This window comes from Theropithecus gelada, chromosome X (assembly GCF_003255815.1).
Source record: "Theropithecus gelada isolate Dixy chromosome X, Tgel_1.0, whole genome shotgun sequence".
Taxonomy (NCBI): domain Eukaryota; kingdom Metazoa; phylum Chordata; class Mammalia; order Primates; family Cercopithecidae; genus Theropithecus; species Theropithecus gelada.
This window is the reverse complement of record NC_037689.1, coordinates 116,098,712-116,113,385: the sequence shown is the minus strand read 5'-3', so window position 1 is coordinate 116,113,385 and position 14,674 is coordinate 116,098,712. Positions and strand designations below refer to the sequence as shown.

At 38.3% G+C, this 14,674-nt stretch overlaps 1 protein-coding gene across 2 annotated transcripts in view; it reads right to left on the bottom strand.

The window, feature by feature from the left end:
* DOCK11 (dedicator of cytokinesis 11) overlaps positions 1–14,674 on the bottom strand; it is a 188,719-nt gene that overhangs the window by 30,689 nt on the left and 143,356 nt on the right. For both annotated transcript variants that reach the window (XM_025373267.1, XM_025373266.1), the window contains 6 exons: positions 12,957–13,072; positions 10,645–10,782; positions 6,327–6,509; positions 3,125–3,238; positions 386–601; positions 242–299 (listed from right to left, as the gene is read on the bottom strand). In XM_025373267.1, the coding sequence (XP_025229052.1) occupies positions 242–299; positions 386–601; positions 3,125–3,238; positions 6,327–6,509; positions 10,645–10,782; positions 12,957–13,072 (825 nt within the window). The remainder of the gene's footprint in view (positions 1–241; positions 300–385; positions 602–3,124; positions 3,239–6,326; positions 6,510–10,644; positions 10,783–12,956; positions 13,073–14,674) is intronic.

Below are 14,674 nucleotides of genomic sequence, written 5' to 3'. Positions count from 1 at the left end.
AGGCATGAGCCACTGCACCTGGCCACCCTGTACTATTTCACTTTTCTTGTAATCTCTAATGAAAGCAGAAGGGACAATGAACAATCCAGTCTTCTTTTGTAACAGCTTATTTTTAACACTGAATGAGGCCAAGGGTGAACATATTCTTCAGCGTTCAATTATATCACAGTTAAACTACAAAGATAAAAAACTATTATGCTAAATGAAAATCCCCCCATCTCTAAAAACAGAAATATCTTACTTTTTCGATGAAGAAACTCTGCAACTAGAGCTGCTACATGGACATAACACATCGCAGCCTGAAAAAGGATGACAGAGAAAGAACTGTCAGAACATGCTCAAGGTATTTTGAAAGGCTGTTTAGAACAAAACTTTAAGTAGTCACCTCTGAAAAATCTCCATTTTTTACATGAATTTTGGCCATGCTATCAAGCCAGGTTTTCCTGAGCTCTGGGGTGCTTGCATAGGACTTGGCTAAGCTATACTGGAGATCAATTAGCATTTCAGGATCTTTCTCATGCTCCTTCATTTGGGCGGTGGCCATAAGAACAGTGCGGATTCTCTTCGTCAAGTCTTTGACTTCTGTGGGAAAGGCAGTTGCCTAATTTCAAAACAAACAAAAAAGACATGTTTGACAACAATATTGATGTGCTCTAAGGCTTGTCATCCAATGGTGAGGACATAATATGATTTTCACTTCCTGTTACAGTTCTTGGTATGTTGCATATAGTACACTGAAAGAATTTTAAATAAATTAATTTTAAAATATGTAACTAGCCCAGGCTTCAAAGGCTCTAACCTTGGTGGCAGTATATTCACAGGACATAAAAGCATTAGCTCTGGAGTCAGACTACCTGGCTTTGAATCCCAGATCCTCCATTGTGAACTCCACAGCCATGGGAGTGATCTTTGTTTGCCGATTTCTTGTAACAGTAACTAAAAACTGATAGCTTACTATGTGCCAAGCACTGGTCTGGGTTCTTTACAGGTTTTAATTTTTACAACAACCCTATGAGTGAAGTACTATTATAAAAAAGTGTTTAAATGCTTGACGAAAGTCTCAAAATTGGTAAATGTAGAGACAGGATTTTCACCTAGGCAGTCTGGCCCTAGAGCTGGTGCTCTTAGCCAGCCTTCCGTTCTGATGAGCATACCTACTCCATCCACTAACTACCACATACACTAAGGTGAAAACTATACTGCAGAAATTTCTATTTACACAAATGGGAGGTCATGAATCACAGAACATTCCAGAAAGTTTAGAGAGATCATTAAGTTTTCAAAGTTTGTCTTTGGTGCCAAGAATACCAGAGTTTCCTCTTTACCCTAGCCACTGCTAAGGAAGTCCTACTGCATCCTCTTAACCCCCACAGGAGTAATCACAATTATCTATATGATTCAGAGATGATGACGAAGAGACAGGTACAGGGGTTAGGGCGCTTGTCAATATGAACACAGTATGTGGGGGAAATGGTTTGAAAAACTGCCTTCTTGATCAGGAGCAGTGGCTCATGTCTGTAATCTCAGCACTTTGGGAGGCCGAGGCAAGTGGATCACCAGAGGTCAGGAGTTTGAGACCAGCCTGGCCAACATGGTGAAACCCCATTTCTATTAAAAATATAAAAAATTACCCAGGCGTGGTGGCAGGCGCCTGTAATCCCAGCTACTCGGGAGGCTGAGGCAGGAAAATCACTTGAACCCGGGAGGTGGAGGTTGCAGTGAGCCGAGATCGGGCCATTGCACTCCGGCCTGGGCAACAAGAGTGAAACTCCGTCTCTAAATAAATAAATAAGGAAAAATACAATAAAAATAAAAAATAAAAACTTAATCCCTTGAAAAATAATAATTATATACATAAAGTTCCTTTCTATAAATAGAGATCCCATTTACCAGGGGAAAGGCACATCTTTTTGTAATAAGGTTTGTTGGTAATGACTGCCATAATAGAATAAAACTAAGTCATTTCATAAATGAGTTATGGAAAAGAAAAAGATTTCCTATCAAGGAGAGAGTATCCAAGCCCCATTTACCCAGAAAAACTTACCAATCTACCTATATAACATAGTATTAAGGATGGTAACAACCGGTAAAAACAATTCCTTAGAGTATAAGCATAAGTGGTGTAACTTGTTTCTATGCTCACGAGATTAGCTGGAGCATATACTGATCCCCTGGGGAACTAGTAGAACTGGCTGGAAAGCAAACTTTCCCAGCCTAAGAGCGGTTGGCACTACACACTGTTATTTTTCAGTGCAAGCAACATTCCTGTGGGAATATTTTTTGGTACATAGATTCTACACATCTAAACATCAAATACGCTGTGACTATGAGCTTTTAATTTTTTTCAGATTTTACACAATATTGTCAAACTGTGCTGGAAGATGACCTTTCCCAGGAATGGAGATGATTCATTCTTCTGGAAGGAAAAGTCCTACTGGGAAAGGATTCTTCTTCCCTTGTATTCATGTGTCACCGAAGATCAGAACCTGCACTCTATGCCACGAAGCAATAGATGCATTTTTACAGCGCTATGTAAGTTTTAAGCATATAGGAAAGAAAGCAGAACAGTGGTCAGAGTCTTGGGTTTGGCCTCAGCAAACTGGTGCTTAAGAGCAACAGCCTTGGTGTTAACAGATAATTTTCAAAACTCACAAAACCATCAAATAATGAATCCCTTCTGTGCCATTCCTCATCCATTGGCAATGGATCAGGCAACTGTTAGCTATTCTAAGTGAAATTTTGTGAAATTTCAAATTCAGTGCTTATTTAACCAATATTAAAAGTGGTGACAATTGTTAAGAAATAAAGGATCCCTATATTTTCTGAGCAAGTTTGGAAATGAAGCCCAGAAAAAAAATTCAGATTCAACTTGCCATAACAACAATGAATACACAGTATATTCATTCATCCATCCACTAGACTGATATTGAATATCTGCTATGTACCAGGCAGCGTTCTAGGTACTAGAGATATAGTGAGGTACAAGACAAAGCCCTTAATTCATAAAACTCACATTCCGTACATTCTATACTATCAAAAGTTGTGAATCCAATGACAGTTTAAGAGTTTAAACTTCCCTGATAGTAAAGGTGGTTATAATTTATTATTTGAAATGAGAACATACCTTCATAGGTCTGTCACTATTTGCAAAATTATTGATAATGAATAAAGACTCCTGAAATCTTGATCCTCCGCTTAGTGCTACATCAGCTATCAGTTGGCTTACAGCAATTATTATCTGTGGGAAGAAGTAAACATTATTTTCCAAATACCTTTTGAACAAATGCTGCCTATGCTCATCATTTTTTTTTTTTTTTTTTTCAGACGGAGTCTCGCTCTGTCGCCCAGGCTGGAGTGCAGTGGCCGGATCTCAGCTCACTGCAAACTCCGCCTCCCGGGTTCACGCCATTCTCCTGCCTCAGCCTCCCAAGTAGCTGGGACTACAGGCGCCCGCCACCTCGCCCGGCTAGTTTTTTGTATTTTTTTAGTAGAGACGGGGTTTCACCGTGTCAGCCAGGATGGTCTCGATCTCCTGACCTCGTGATCCGCCCGTCTCGGCATTTTATAAGTACATAAGCACTCACATGAAATGCTTCTTTTAAAGATTCTACACTGTACCAGCATAATGTATTTTCTTCATATATGAGGGGTTTACATTCTTCTGCTGAAATCGTAACTTGAAAGGCCTCATTTCAAATTTTAAAGGATCTTTCTTGGTTAGATGTAACAATTTTTCAAAACTCACAGGACAGCCAGATCTAAAACTATTTTCATAATAGTGAACTGATACAATGGTAGTCAGGTCTCCATTTTAAATATGCTTTTTAGGTTGTAGCTGTGGCAAAGGTGAGAATAAATCATGTTTTTCTTTGATGATTTCTCATTCCTTTTCATTAGTCTATTTGTTGGCTGGAATTCCAAGTCCAGTGCCTCAGCAACTTTCTTTGTTTTTGACCAGGGCTTACCTAGTTTAACAAAAGTTTATGCAATGGACTTTGATGGTACTTTTTATTTTTTGAGACAGGGTCTTACTCTGTTGCCCAGGCTGGAATGCAGTGGTATGATCTTGGCTCACTGCAGCCTCGACCTCCCAGGCTCAGGTGATCCTCCCACCTCAGCCTCCCAAGTAGCTGGGACTACAGATGTGTGCCACCACACTTAACTAATTTTTTGTATTTTTGTAGGGACAGGATTTTGCCATGTTGCCCAGGCTGGTCTCAAGCTCCTGGGCTCAAGTGGTCCACCCACTTATGCCACCCAAAGTGCTAGGATTATAGGCATGAACCACCGCCTTTGATGGGACTTTTAAATCTCTCAGTCTCTCTTGGGTGACTGCCAAAACAATTCATGCTAAGATATTTATGGCTGGATGCTTTACCACTGGTCCTAGGAAGCAAGATACAGTAATAGCCATGGGTATGGGCTCTAGAGTTGAATGCCTTAGATACAAATCTTGACTATCAATAATTCACAGTGTGGCTTTGGGAAAGCTATTTAACCTTTCTGTGCCTCATGTTTCTCATTTGTAAAGTGGCTATGATAAAAATCCCTACTTTGTAGAGGATGAAAGAGATGATAACCATTAGCGTACTAGTTAATCCTTTATTGAGCATTTATTATGTGCCAGTGTTCTAAGTCTTCACATTTATTAATTTGTCTATATTTGAATAAAAGACTTAAAGAAAACTGATGCTTTGACCCAGAAGAATGAATAACAATGGGAGAATTTCAGGTATTTTGGCACACAAATTAGAACAATGCTCTGGGGGAAGGTGGGTTTCCAAGTGCCATCTCATATAAAAGCAAATAGTAAAGGAGCTAATGTGTAATGATGGCTGACTCTAACATGCAAAAGTAATTATATAGCAGACTTTTACAGGAAGCATACACAGTATTCCTATTGGATTTTCACATTATTGATGACATTTTTCAACAAGCTGCTTATGGTTGTCCCCCCATTAATAATCTTGTCTCCAGTAAACAGCTCCAATGGGACAGACCATGACAGTAAAGATATAAATAGGACCAAGGATTTCTCATATTATAATGAGGGCTACTGAGTCAAGCAGTCCCAACTGTGGTTTAGTTCAGAGCTATTTCATCCAATAAACCCAAAAGTATGGAAATGCTGAATAATAACTATCATGTAGGAAGTAGCTATCTTGTGCTACACATTGTGTCAGGCACTATAGGCACCATACACAACTTATTTTAATCCTCAGGGTAATGCTGCAAAGTGAAATACTCAGTCTCATTTTACAAATAAGGGAACAGGTTTAGCCAGATTGAGTGATTTGCTTAGGGTCACCCGGCATGTAAGGATTTAAGCTATGATTTAAGTGCAGGTAGGCCTGATTCTGAAGTCATGCTTTCCACTAAACTTTGAGACATCTCTCATTTTTAAAATAAGTGGGCATACTGGAGCATGAGAAACATAAACTGTCTTATCTGTTCTGTAAAATCTAACAAGCTTGTTATTTAATCATTTCATTTAATCCTCATAAAAATCCTATGAGCTGGGTAACAATATTTACCCTACTGCATTTGCAGAAACTGAGGCACTGAGAGGCTACGGAAGTAACTTGTTCTAGGTCACATAGTATGTGGCAGTCCTCAAATTTGAACTAGAGACTGGGCACAGTGGCTCATGCTTGTAGTTGCAGCACTTTGGGAGGTTGAGGTGGGTGGATCACCTGAGGTCAGGAGTTTCAGACCAGCCTGGCCAACATGGTGAAACTCCATCTCTACTAAAACCACAAAAATTAGCTGGGCATAGTGGCACATGCCTGTAATCCTACTCGGGAGGCTGAGGCAGGAGAATCACTTGAACCCGGGTGGTGGAGGTTGCAGTGAGTTGAGATCACGCCACTGCATTCCAGCCTGGGTGACAGAGTGAGACTCTGTCTCAAAAAAAAAAAAAAAAATCAAACAAAAAAAAATTGAAATAGAGCCTATGGTCATAATGTCTCTGCTCTAGAGCAGCTCTATTCTGTAGAAATATGACACATGCCACATACGTAATTATCAATTACCTAGTAGCCACACTAAAAAGAGACTTATTTTAATATACTTAACCTAATACAGGTAACATATCATTTCAACATACAATCAATATAGAACAATTTAGATACTCTATTTTTTTCATACTTAGTCTTCAAAAGCCATAGCATATTTTACACTTTCAGAACATCTAAATTTAGACTAGCCACACATCAAGTGCTAGATGGCCACACTGTATTGGACTGGGTTGGGTGGCTCTGGATCTTGATCTAGAGGTTAAAGATTGAAGAGAAGAAAGATGAAGAGGCTCTTTTATTTTCACTGACCTGTAGATGTGTCCTCAAAAAGGTTTTCCTTTTGGTGTACTCAAAGTTGTTTCTCATCAAAAGATACAAAAGTGCAGATGCTTCGTTCCTGGTTGAGCTAATCTTCGATGTGCAGCACTTTAAAACCTCATAGCAAAATGCAGCACACATGTTTACTCTTCCTTTGAAAAATGCTGAAGGAAACTAAAGAACAGGGAAAACAGAAATAAGTATTTAAAATCCAATCATAAAATCAATAGAGTATCAAGTGCCCTCTATATCCTCACCTAAACCTATGCTAGGTGCTTTAAGGATACAAAATCAACATAAAGCAGGCTCTACTCTCCAGAGAGCCTGAACTAGTTAACATTAACACCAGCATGTGATAATAATAGAACTTAAGTCAGTATACAAGTTATTACAAAGATGTAAAAGTACTGAATATAAATGCTGTAGATCTGAGAAGAGCTCAAGAGAGTCTGCAACATATTATATTATTGTATATAATAATATAATATATATAAAAGTAATTGCGGTTTTTGCCACTATATAGTGGCAATTACTTTTGCACCACCATAATACCGTAAGCAGGTTCTCAATATGTTTTGAAAGAATACCAGAAATGATGAATGATGGATCTCAAATGTGGGCTTAAAAATGGGAAGGTCAATCTTCATTACTTACTCTTTTGGTTTGTATTTCAACAGTTCCTTTATTGTGAACATCAAAGTGCTGAGAAAATTACAGCTAAAATCTACTCAGCAAGTGAAGTTCATCTTTTAATAAAATGGGATACAGGAGATACACACATGTATCCTCTTCACATAAACACTGATAGTTAAGATACATTTTAGCATAGAAAAGGAGTACGAAAGTGACTAATTGTCCGAAGAGACTAGTGGCCTGTTCCTTTAAGAATGTATTCGGTCTGCTTTGTGGAAGACACAATAGACTTGTTACAATTTCCTGTGCTTATAGGTCTAGGCAAGCAAATAATAAGCTGCTTCAGGGTACACAATAGATGTTTTTCAGAGAGTGAAGCTAGAGGGCCATGTTTTAAAAATTATTTCTTAGGAACCTTGAATTTAGACCCACATTATAGGAATCTACCCTTTATTTCACCTTAATACCAAGTGTAATTCTATGCAGATAATGAATGCTTAATAAATGTTTTCTGATTGGCAATTGGGAAATCTCACTAATAATTTCACCAGACTAAACTAACTCTGGATGAAGCAGGTACTCTGATATGAAAATAAACATTTAAGGGAGAGCATAGCTACAGTGTAGCTCATCACTACACTAAGTCTTCTACCCACATCACTCACTTCTCTGAGTGGGCAATGGCCAAAATCATCAATGACCTCCTAATTGCCAATTCTAACAGACCTCTTTTCCCCTTTATCTTATTTGACTACTCTGTACACGTCATGACAATGTTGGAACTCTTTCCTTCTTTGGCTTCCATGATATCCTTCTTTCTTATCTTTCTTCCGACCTCGGTGACTGCTCCCTCTCATCTCCCTTACAGATTCGTCTTTGAACCTCCCTTCTACGTTATTTCTCTCCAATGTTCTGCTTTTGATTTTTGTTGTTGTTGTTCTTCTTCTTCAATCTACTATCCAGGGAAAATCAAACCACTCTCATGGCTTCGACTACCACTTGTATGTTGATGCTCCCACTAGTTCACTATGCTCCAAAAATACCGGCCTTTTAGTTCTTAGAATATTCCAAACTGTTTCCCAACTCAGAGCCTTGGCACATGTATGTCCTTCTCCCTAGATAGTTCTTCTGTAAGCTCTTTTTACAGCTGGCCCCTTTTCAATAATTCGGGTCTCTCTGTTTGTTTGTTTTTTTTTGTTTTGAGACGAAGTCTCGCTCTGTTGCCCAAGCTGGAGTGCAATGGCACAATCTCGGCTCACTGCAACCTCCGCCTCCCGGGTTCAAGTGACCCAGCCTCCCATGTAGCTGGGAGTACAGGCGCACGCCACTATGCCCAGCTAATTTTTTTTTTTTTTTTTTTTTTTACTAGAGACAGGGTTTCACTATGCTTGCTGGCCAGGCTGGTCTTGAACTCCTGATTTTGTGATCCGCCCGCCTCAGCCTCCCAAAGTGCTGGGATTACAGATTCAGGTCTCATTTTAAAAGTGACAAACCTATCTAAGATAAGATTATCTCCCACAAATCATTTACTGTCTCAGCACGCTGTTTGTTCCTCTCCTAGAACATATAATAATTACTTTTTTTTTTTTTGAGACGAAATCTTGCCCTGTCGCCCAGGCTGGAGTGCGATGGCGCCATCTTGGCTCACTGCAACCTCTGCCTCCTGAGTAGCTGGGATTACAGGCACCCGCCACCACGCCCGGCTAATTTTTGTATTTTTAGTAGAGACAGAGTTTTGCCATGTTGGTCAGGCTGGTATCGAACTCCTGACCTCAGGTGATCTGCCCGCCTTGGCCTCCCAAAGTGCTGGGATTATAGGTGTGAGCCACCGCATCCGGCTCATAATTACTAATTCTTTTATTATTTTTTTTCTGTCTCCCCTATCCCCACTAAGACTGAATGCTTCATGAGGGCGAAGACTATTATTTATTTTGTATCTCCATTGCATCTCCAGGACCTAGTACAGCACTTGACACAGAGAAGGTCCTCAATAAATATAGTACGGATGAATGGAGAATGACTCCAAGTCTGGCTCTCCAATCTGATCCCTCTCCAGAGCAAAGATCCACACATCTTAATGTCCCATAGGCACTCAAATTCAACAGGTCTACAAAACAGGACTCATTAACTTTTACTGCAAATGTAGTCTTTCCCCTGTATTTCATATCAACTACCACACTCCACCATACTATCAGTGGACTGATGATCAAATCCTGTAAATCCTTTTTCAACATGTCTCATCTGCCTTTGACCCTTCATATATCCACTGTCACTACCTTACTTCAGGCCCTCATTTCTTATCTAGCTTACTGCAGCTAGTCTTTTTACTGCCTTTGACACTGTCACCAATCCTTCTTCAACACAACTTTTAAAGAGACTTTCCCCTGTCCTTACCAATTCTCTCTTAATACAAATATAATTGTGTTACTTCCCTGCTTAAAACCCTTCCATGACTACCTGATGCCTGAAAGATGAAATCCAACTCTTAAGATGAGTCCACATGATCTGTACTCCATTTACATCTTTAGTTTCATCTCTTGGTGAATCCGTATTAAATCCTAGCTCCATTGCTGCAGAAAAACTTTTGCTAAATTAGAGTTTTTCTCCTGCCCACCCCCACAGGTCTATACAGACTTATTTTATCCTGATGGTATTTGTTTCTGTGTACGTGTATCTTGATGTGTGTGTGCCTCCCTCTACTGGACAATAAGCCCTTAGGGACTATATCCAGTAAGTACCTACACAGTTTTTGTTAAATGAATTATTTCTGAATCTCCTTCCCTTGGTTTCTTGTAACATGCTTGTGTTGAACTCGGCTTCCCATAGATTTTTAATTCATAAATTATATTAAAGAATGGCAATAAAAAGCTTCAAATACATCTAATTTCTGTATCTATTAAATGCAACTAGCTGCTATATAAATAATGAGGATGGCAAAAAGTTTTCAAAGCTTAGTTAGCCTATTACACAAATAACGTAACTGAATTTCTTTGTCTTACTGTAGTTACATAAACCAGTGGAAGATCTGGACTGTGCCTTTCCATAACCTTAGCTCTATCTTGGTTTATTATGTTTATTCTTAAGTTTAAAAAGCCCCTGAGCACAGAAAACAAATCTTTGCTGTCTGTTTCAGTCATATTTCTTCCTAAAAGCCAAGTCTGAGGTTATTGTTCAGCTGGGGCAAGTGGACTGCATTTAGGGCCCTTAGTTACAACTAGCATTGAAAGTCAGGATGCATCCACTTGAACATGTACTGAATGCTTACCATTTCCAAGATATTATACAAGACCCTGGGATTACAAAAGTTGGATCCTTTCAAAGTCTTTAGACATGAGTGCACTCATGGCTTATATACCTCCAACATGACAATACTTTTAAAAAGAAGCAAAATAGAGAACTGGCAGGCTTGGTAATTTTAAAATGATACTCTTCAAAGGAGCTTAATGGAAAAGGGAAGGTATTATGGGGTGAAATAAAAAGTAGCTTCTGATTTGAGGGGGTTCATGGTCAGGCCCTCTGTGCGTGCTTTGTTGCTCTGTATTTCTATTTACAAAGGCAGTACTTAATGGCTTCATGAGCTGGCATTGTATATGTCACCACAATGACCCCCATTGTCCCATCTTTCCTTTTTGCAATGAAGACAGCCCACCGGCTGCTCCCAAGCTTCTGTCCTTACCTTACTGATGAAAGCTCTTAGTGAGGCAAATACATGTTTCAGCGACACTTCAGATTGTCCATTTTTAAGAAAAGCAAGATGTATATCAAACACTTTTTTCATTAATGGGTTATGGCCATCATTATTTAAAAGCTGGGTCTATAAAACATTAAAAAATATGGTTTATGCCCCACTGAGAATGACAGAACTGATTTCACCAGTACCTGTTTATGAAACCACTGTTTGGAAGTTTCAGGAAAATAAAAGGCTCTTACATATAATTTCAAAATATTTGTGCCATCTTTCAACTTGGAAATCTCAAACAAATACTACATACATGATATCTAGAATACTTAATCCCAACATTTTAAACAGGTGGAATTTTTTTTTCAATGCAACACAACAATATACAGGACTAGTATGGGAACAGTATTTTCTATTAACCTATACCATATTGCTTCTCAATTAAGAAATCAAAATGAATACAAGCCAATCAGCCTTTGTATTTCTGAGAGACTATTATAATGTATAAATGAAGGAAAATATCAATTCTATTTTATTAGATTATGATCTAATTTACTTTAAAAGTATGTTTACTATATGGTTAGCCATTCGTGAAAAATTAAACCCTCTATGAGTAGAGATAATTAACAGGTATCACAATTGAACAGACTATGTAAATTGTTTAAATGCCCCTTGCAAAGAAACAACAAATTGTAGATAAATACCTATTAGTTTGTCAACTTTGTTTTAATCAGCAATGGCTAATTTCTCCAGCTCTATCCTGCTACCCCTCAAGAAAGTAACCAGCAGGTTACAACCTGGCCAAAAACAACAAAACCCAAAACAACAACAATCTAATGATAATACTGACAGCCAGAATCCCTGAATGGCATTTTGATTTTTCTGGCACTTTCCTTAGTATATTTCAAAGCATGGTATAGTGGCTAGAATCATGGTCTCTCATAACTGGCCTAGATCTCAATCCTGATTCTGCCACTGCCCAGCTGTGTGGCATTAACCTCCTGTGGGCCCCAGTGTCCCCATTTTCAAAAGGGAATAACAGTATCTACATCATAAGGCTATTATGAGGATTAAAAGTAAGTTCATATTTGTATTTTTAAGTTATTGAGATATAATTTACAAACCATAAAATTCACCAGTTTTGGGTATACAATTAAATTACATTTAGTAAATTCGGCAACAGAGTTGGGTGACCACCACAATATAATTTTAGAACATTTCCACTGTTTCAAAAAAGATCACTCCCCTTTCTCATTCCCAGCCTCACAATGAAAAAGTGAGTTAATATTTGTAAAGCCCTTAGGACAGTGCCTGATATTTGCCAAGAGATTATATAAATGTTTGTTAAATAAATAAGAGGTATCAGAATAGAAGGAAGGAATACAATGTACATCATGAGATCTAATGACTTCCTTATTTATTGGCACGATGAAACATGGAGTTGTGTTGCATTTTAATATAGAACAAACCTGATACTTCATAAAGGGATCTGTAGCCTATTTATTAAAGGTATTCTGCAGCCTATTTTGTATTAGTATCTAATTCAATTTTCCTTTATAAGCCTCTTTGAAAAGCACAGGCCAGGTTTCCATAGAAAATCTCGAGGTCGCTGAAACAATTAACTGAATTACTCAGAGAAGAGGGGAAGAAGGAAAAAACAACAACAAAACAAACAAACAAACAAACAAAAAAACACATCTGTATAACTGAAATGAAAGCAAGCAAGATTTTTCACCTTTGAGTTCTTACATTATAGTCGCATCATTTTTACTTTTCAAAGCACACGTCCATTATTGCATTCCCCCCTCCAATAATCCTGTTAGATAAGTGCTTTTACCTTCTTTTTAAAATCATAGCAATGATGATTTGCACTGAGAGGCAAACATCTGAGAAAAAACACTAAGTGCATGGCTAGGGAAGCCAGCCAGCCTGCCTGGACCCCATCTACCCTGACAGGACACCTCATCACAATGGGTATTTGGGCAAACAGATCCAATCATATTTTGGGCTAAAAATTGCTGGCTACTTAAAGTACGGAAACTTTGTTTTTAAACATGAAAATCTAACAGAATTTAAGAGGCAGAAGAGAGCTTAAGGGCAAGTTAGTCCATTCCCTTCCCTTTATGGATGACACAAGTGAGTCTCAGTGACTTTCAGGGTCACATGAAAACCAAACTAGAACTGCCATCCACATTTCCTGACTATTCATGCCAGCCTTTTTCACTGCACTACCCCACATTTGACTAGGTAATTTCTGTATAATGTTACTTTGCAATGGTACCAACTGGATTATAACTCTTCATTTTTACCTTGAAGCACTGAGTGAAAAATGAGATGGTATCTAGTACTGTTAGGGAAACTTCAGTAGCTGTATTGCCTTCAAGAAGTGCCTGGTGGAAAATGTCTGCTTCAGTTGTTGTAGAACCTAGGATTAAAAAAGTAAATTAAACTTTTCCCAACATGAAGATGCACATAATGGTGCTGAATGACTTTCTACCCAAAGACTTAAGACAAGAAAGGGGGCTCGGCTGGGTGTGGTGGCTCATGCCTGTAATCCCAGCACTTTGGAAGGCTGAGGCGGACAGATCATGAGGTCAGTTCAAGACCAGCCTGGCTAGCATGGTGAAACCCATCTCTACTAAAAATACAAAAAATTAGCCTGGCATGGTGGCACGCACCTGCAATCCCAGCTACTCAGGAGGCTGAGGAAGAAGAATCACTTGAACTTGGGAGGCGGAGGTTGCAGTGAGCCAAGATCACGTCACTGCACTCCAACCTGGGCGACAGAGTGAGACTCTGTCTCAAAAAAAAAGAAAGGGGGCTCACAGTGTCATACTGTATTTAACTCCTTCATCAAATATAGTCTGGGTTAATCAATTTCATTAGTTTTCATTACAGTTCTGTATCAACAGCTCTGCAGGACATAATTAGGTGCCCACCTCTTTGGAGACAAGGTTTCAGTGATGAACTCTGGTGATGTAACTAGGAAATAATGTGGGAGGCCTTTTAAGTCATGCTACTAATTATGTGGGTAAAAATGAGAAACCACTAAATAGAAATTCAGCTACAGATAAACAGTAGTACCTTATGGTCAGACATTTTCAATTATGCTGATTATATGAGATTTGTTTCTAAATCAGAAGGAAAACAAGGTATCTTGGAGGCAACTGAAGGAAATAGGTTCATCATATTTTTACAAGAAGCTGAAGGCTTTAAAACATGCAGATTTAAAGGTCCTGAGTCTATTAGCTCAGCATCTAGCAAAACATTATTTTTTATTACTAGGTCTTACCACAAAGCCAGTTTTGCTAACTTCCTTTTCTGAAACCTTCAGAGGACTGTGTGGAAACAAAACATTCTCACTCTTTGAGTTGTTATTAATATTTGCTTTTCATAGGAGAGCTTCCATTTATATAATCCTCTAGCTTCCACAGTTGGGCAAGATTTCTCTCCTTGCCCTATTTGCCTTGTCAATACTTCAACCTGTCTGAAATACACCTTTGCCAAACTAGTATTTAGAGTTCACTGATTTCTGCAGTCATCTCAGCATGTTCATTCCCTAATCATTAAATGACCAAAAGTAACTAAACAAATATTATATATACTATTATATTAAGATGTCAATATTTGCATTAAAGTTTAACAGTAGGAATGAAGAACACCCAATATAAAAATATTATGAGAACAGCAATTCGTGGGAAAAATTTAATGTCTTTAACACTATGAAGAAAACACCATGACCTAAAATTGTTCAAAAATCCATGTGTATTTTATCATTTTATAGTCATATATGATGAAATTGATTATATACATACATACATAGCAGAAAGATGCAAATACATGTATGTATGGGAAATCATTTCCAATCATATTGGCAATTTAAACCAGGACTTCTTTTCTTCATACAAATTTAAGGGATACAGGTGATATTTTGTTACATGCATAGAATGTGTAATGATCAAGGTATTTAGAGTATCCATCACCTTCAGTTTTTATTATTTAAACCAGGACTTCTTTAAGGTCAAAT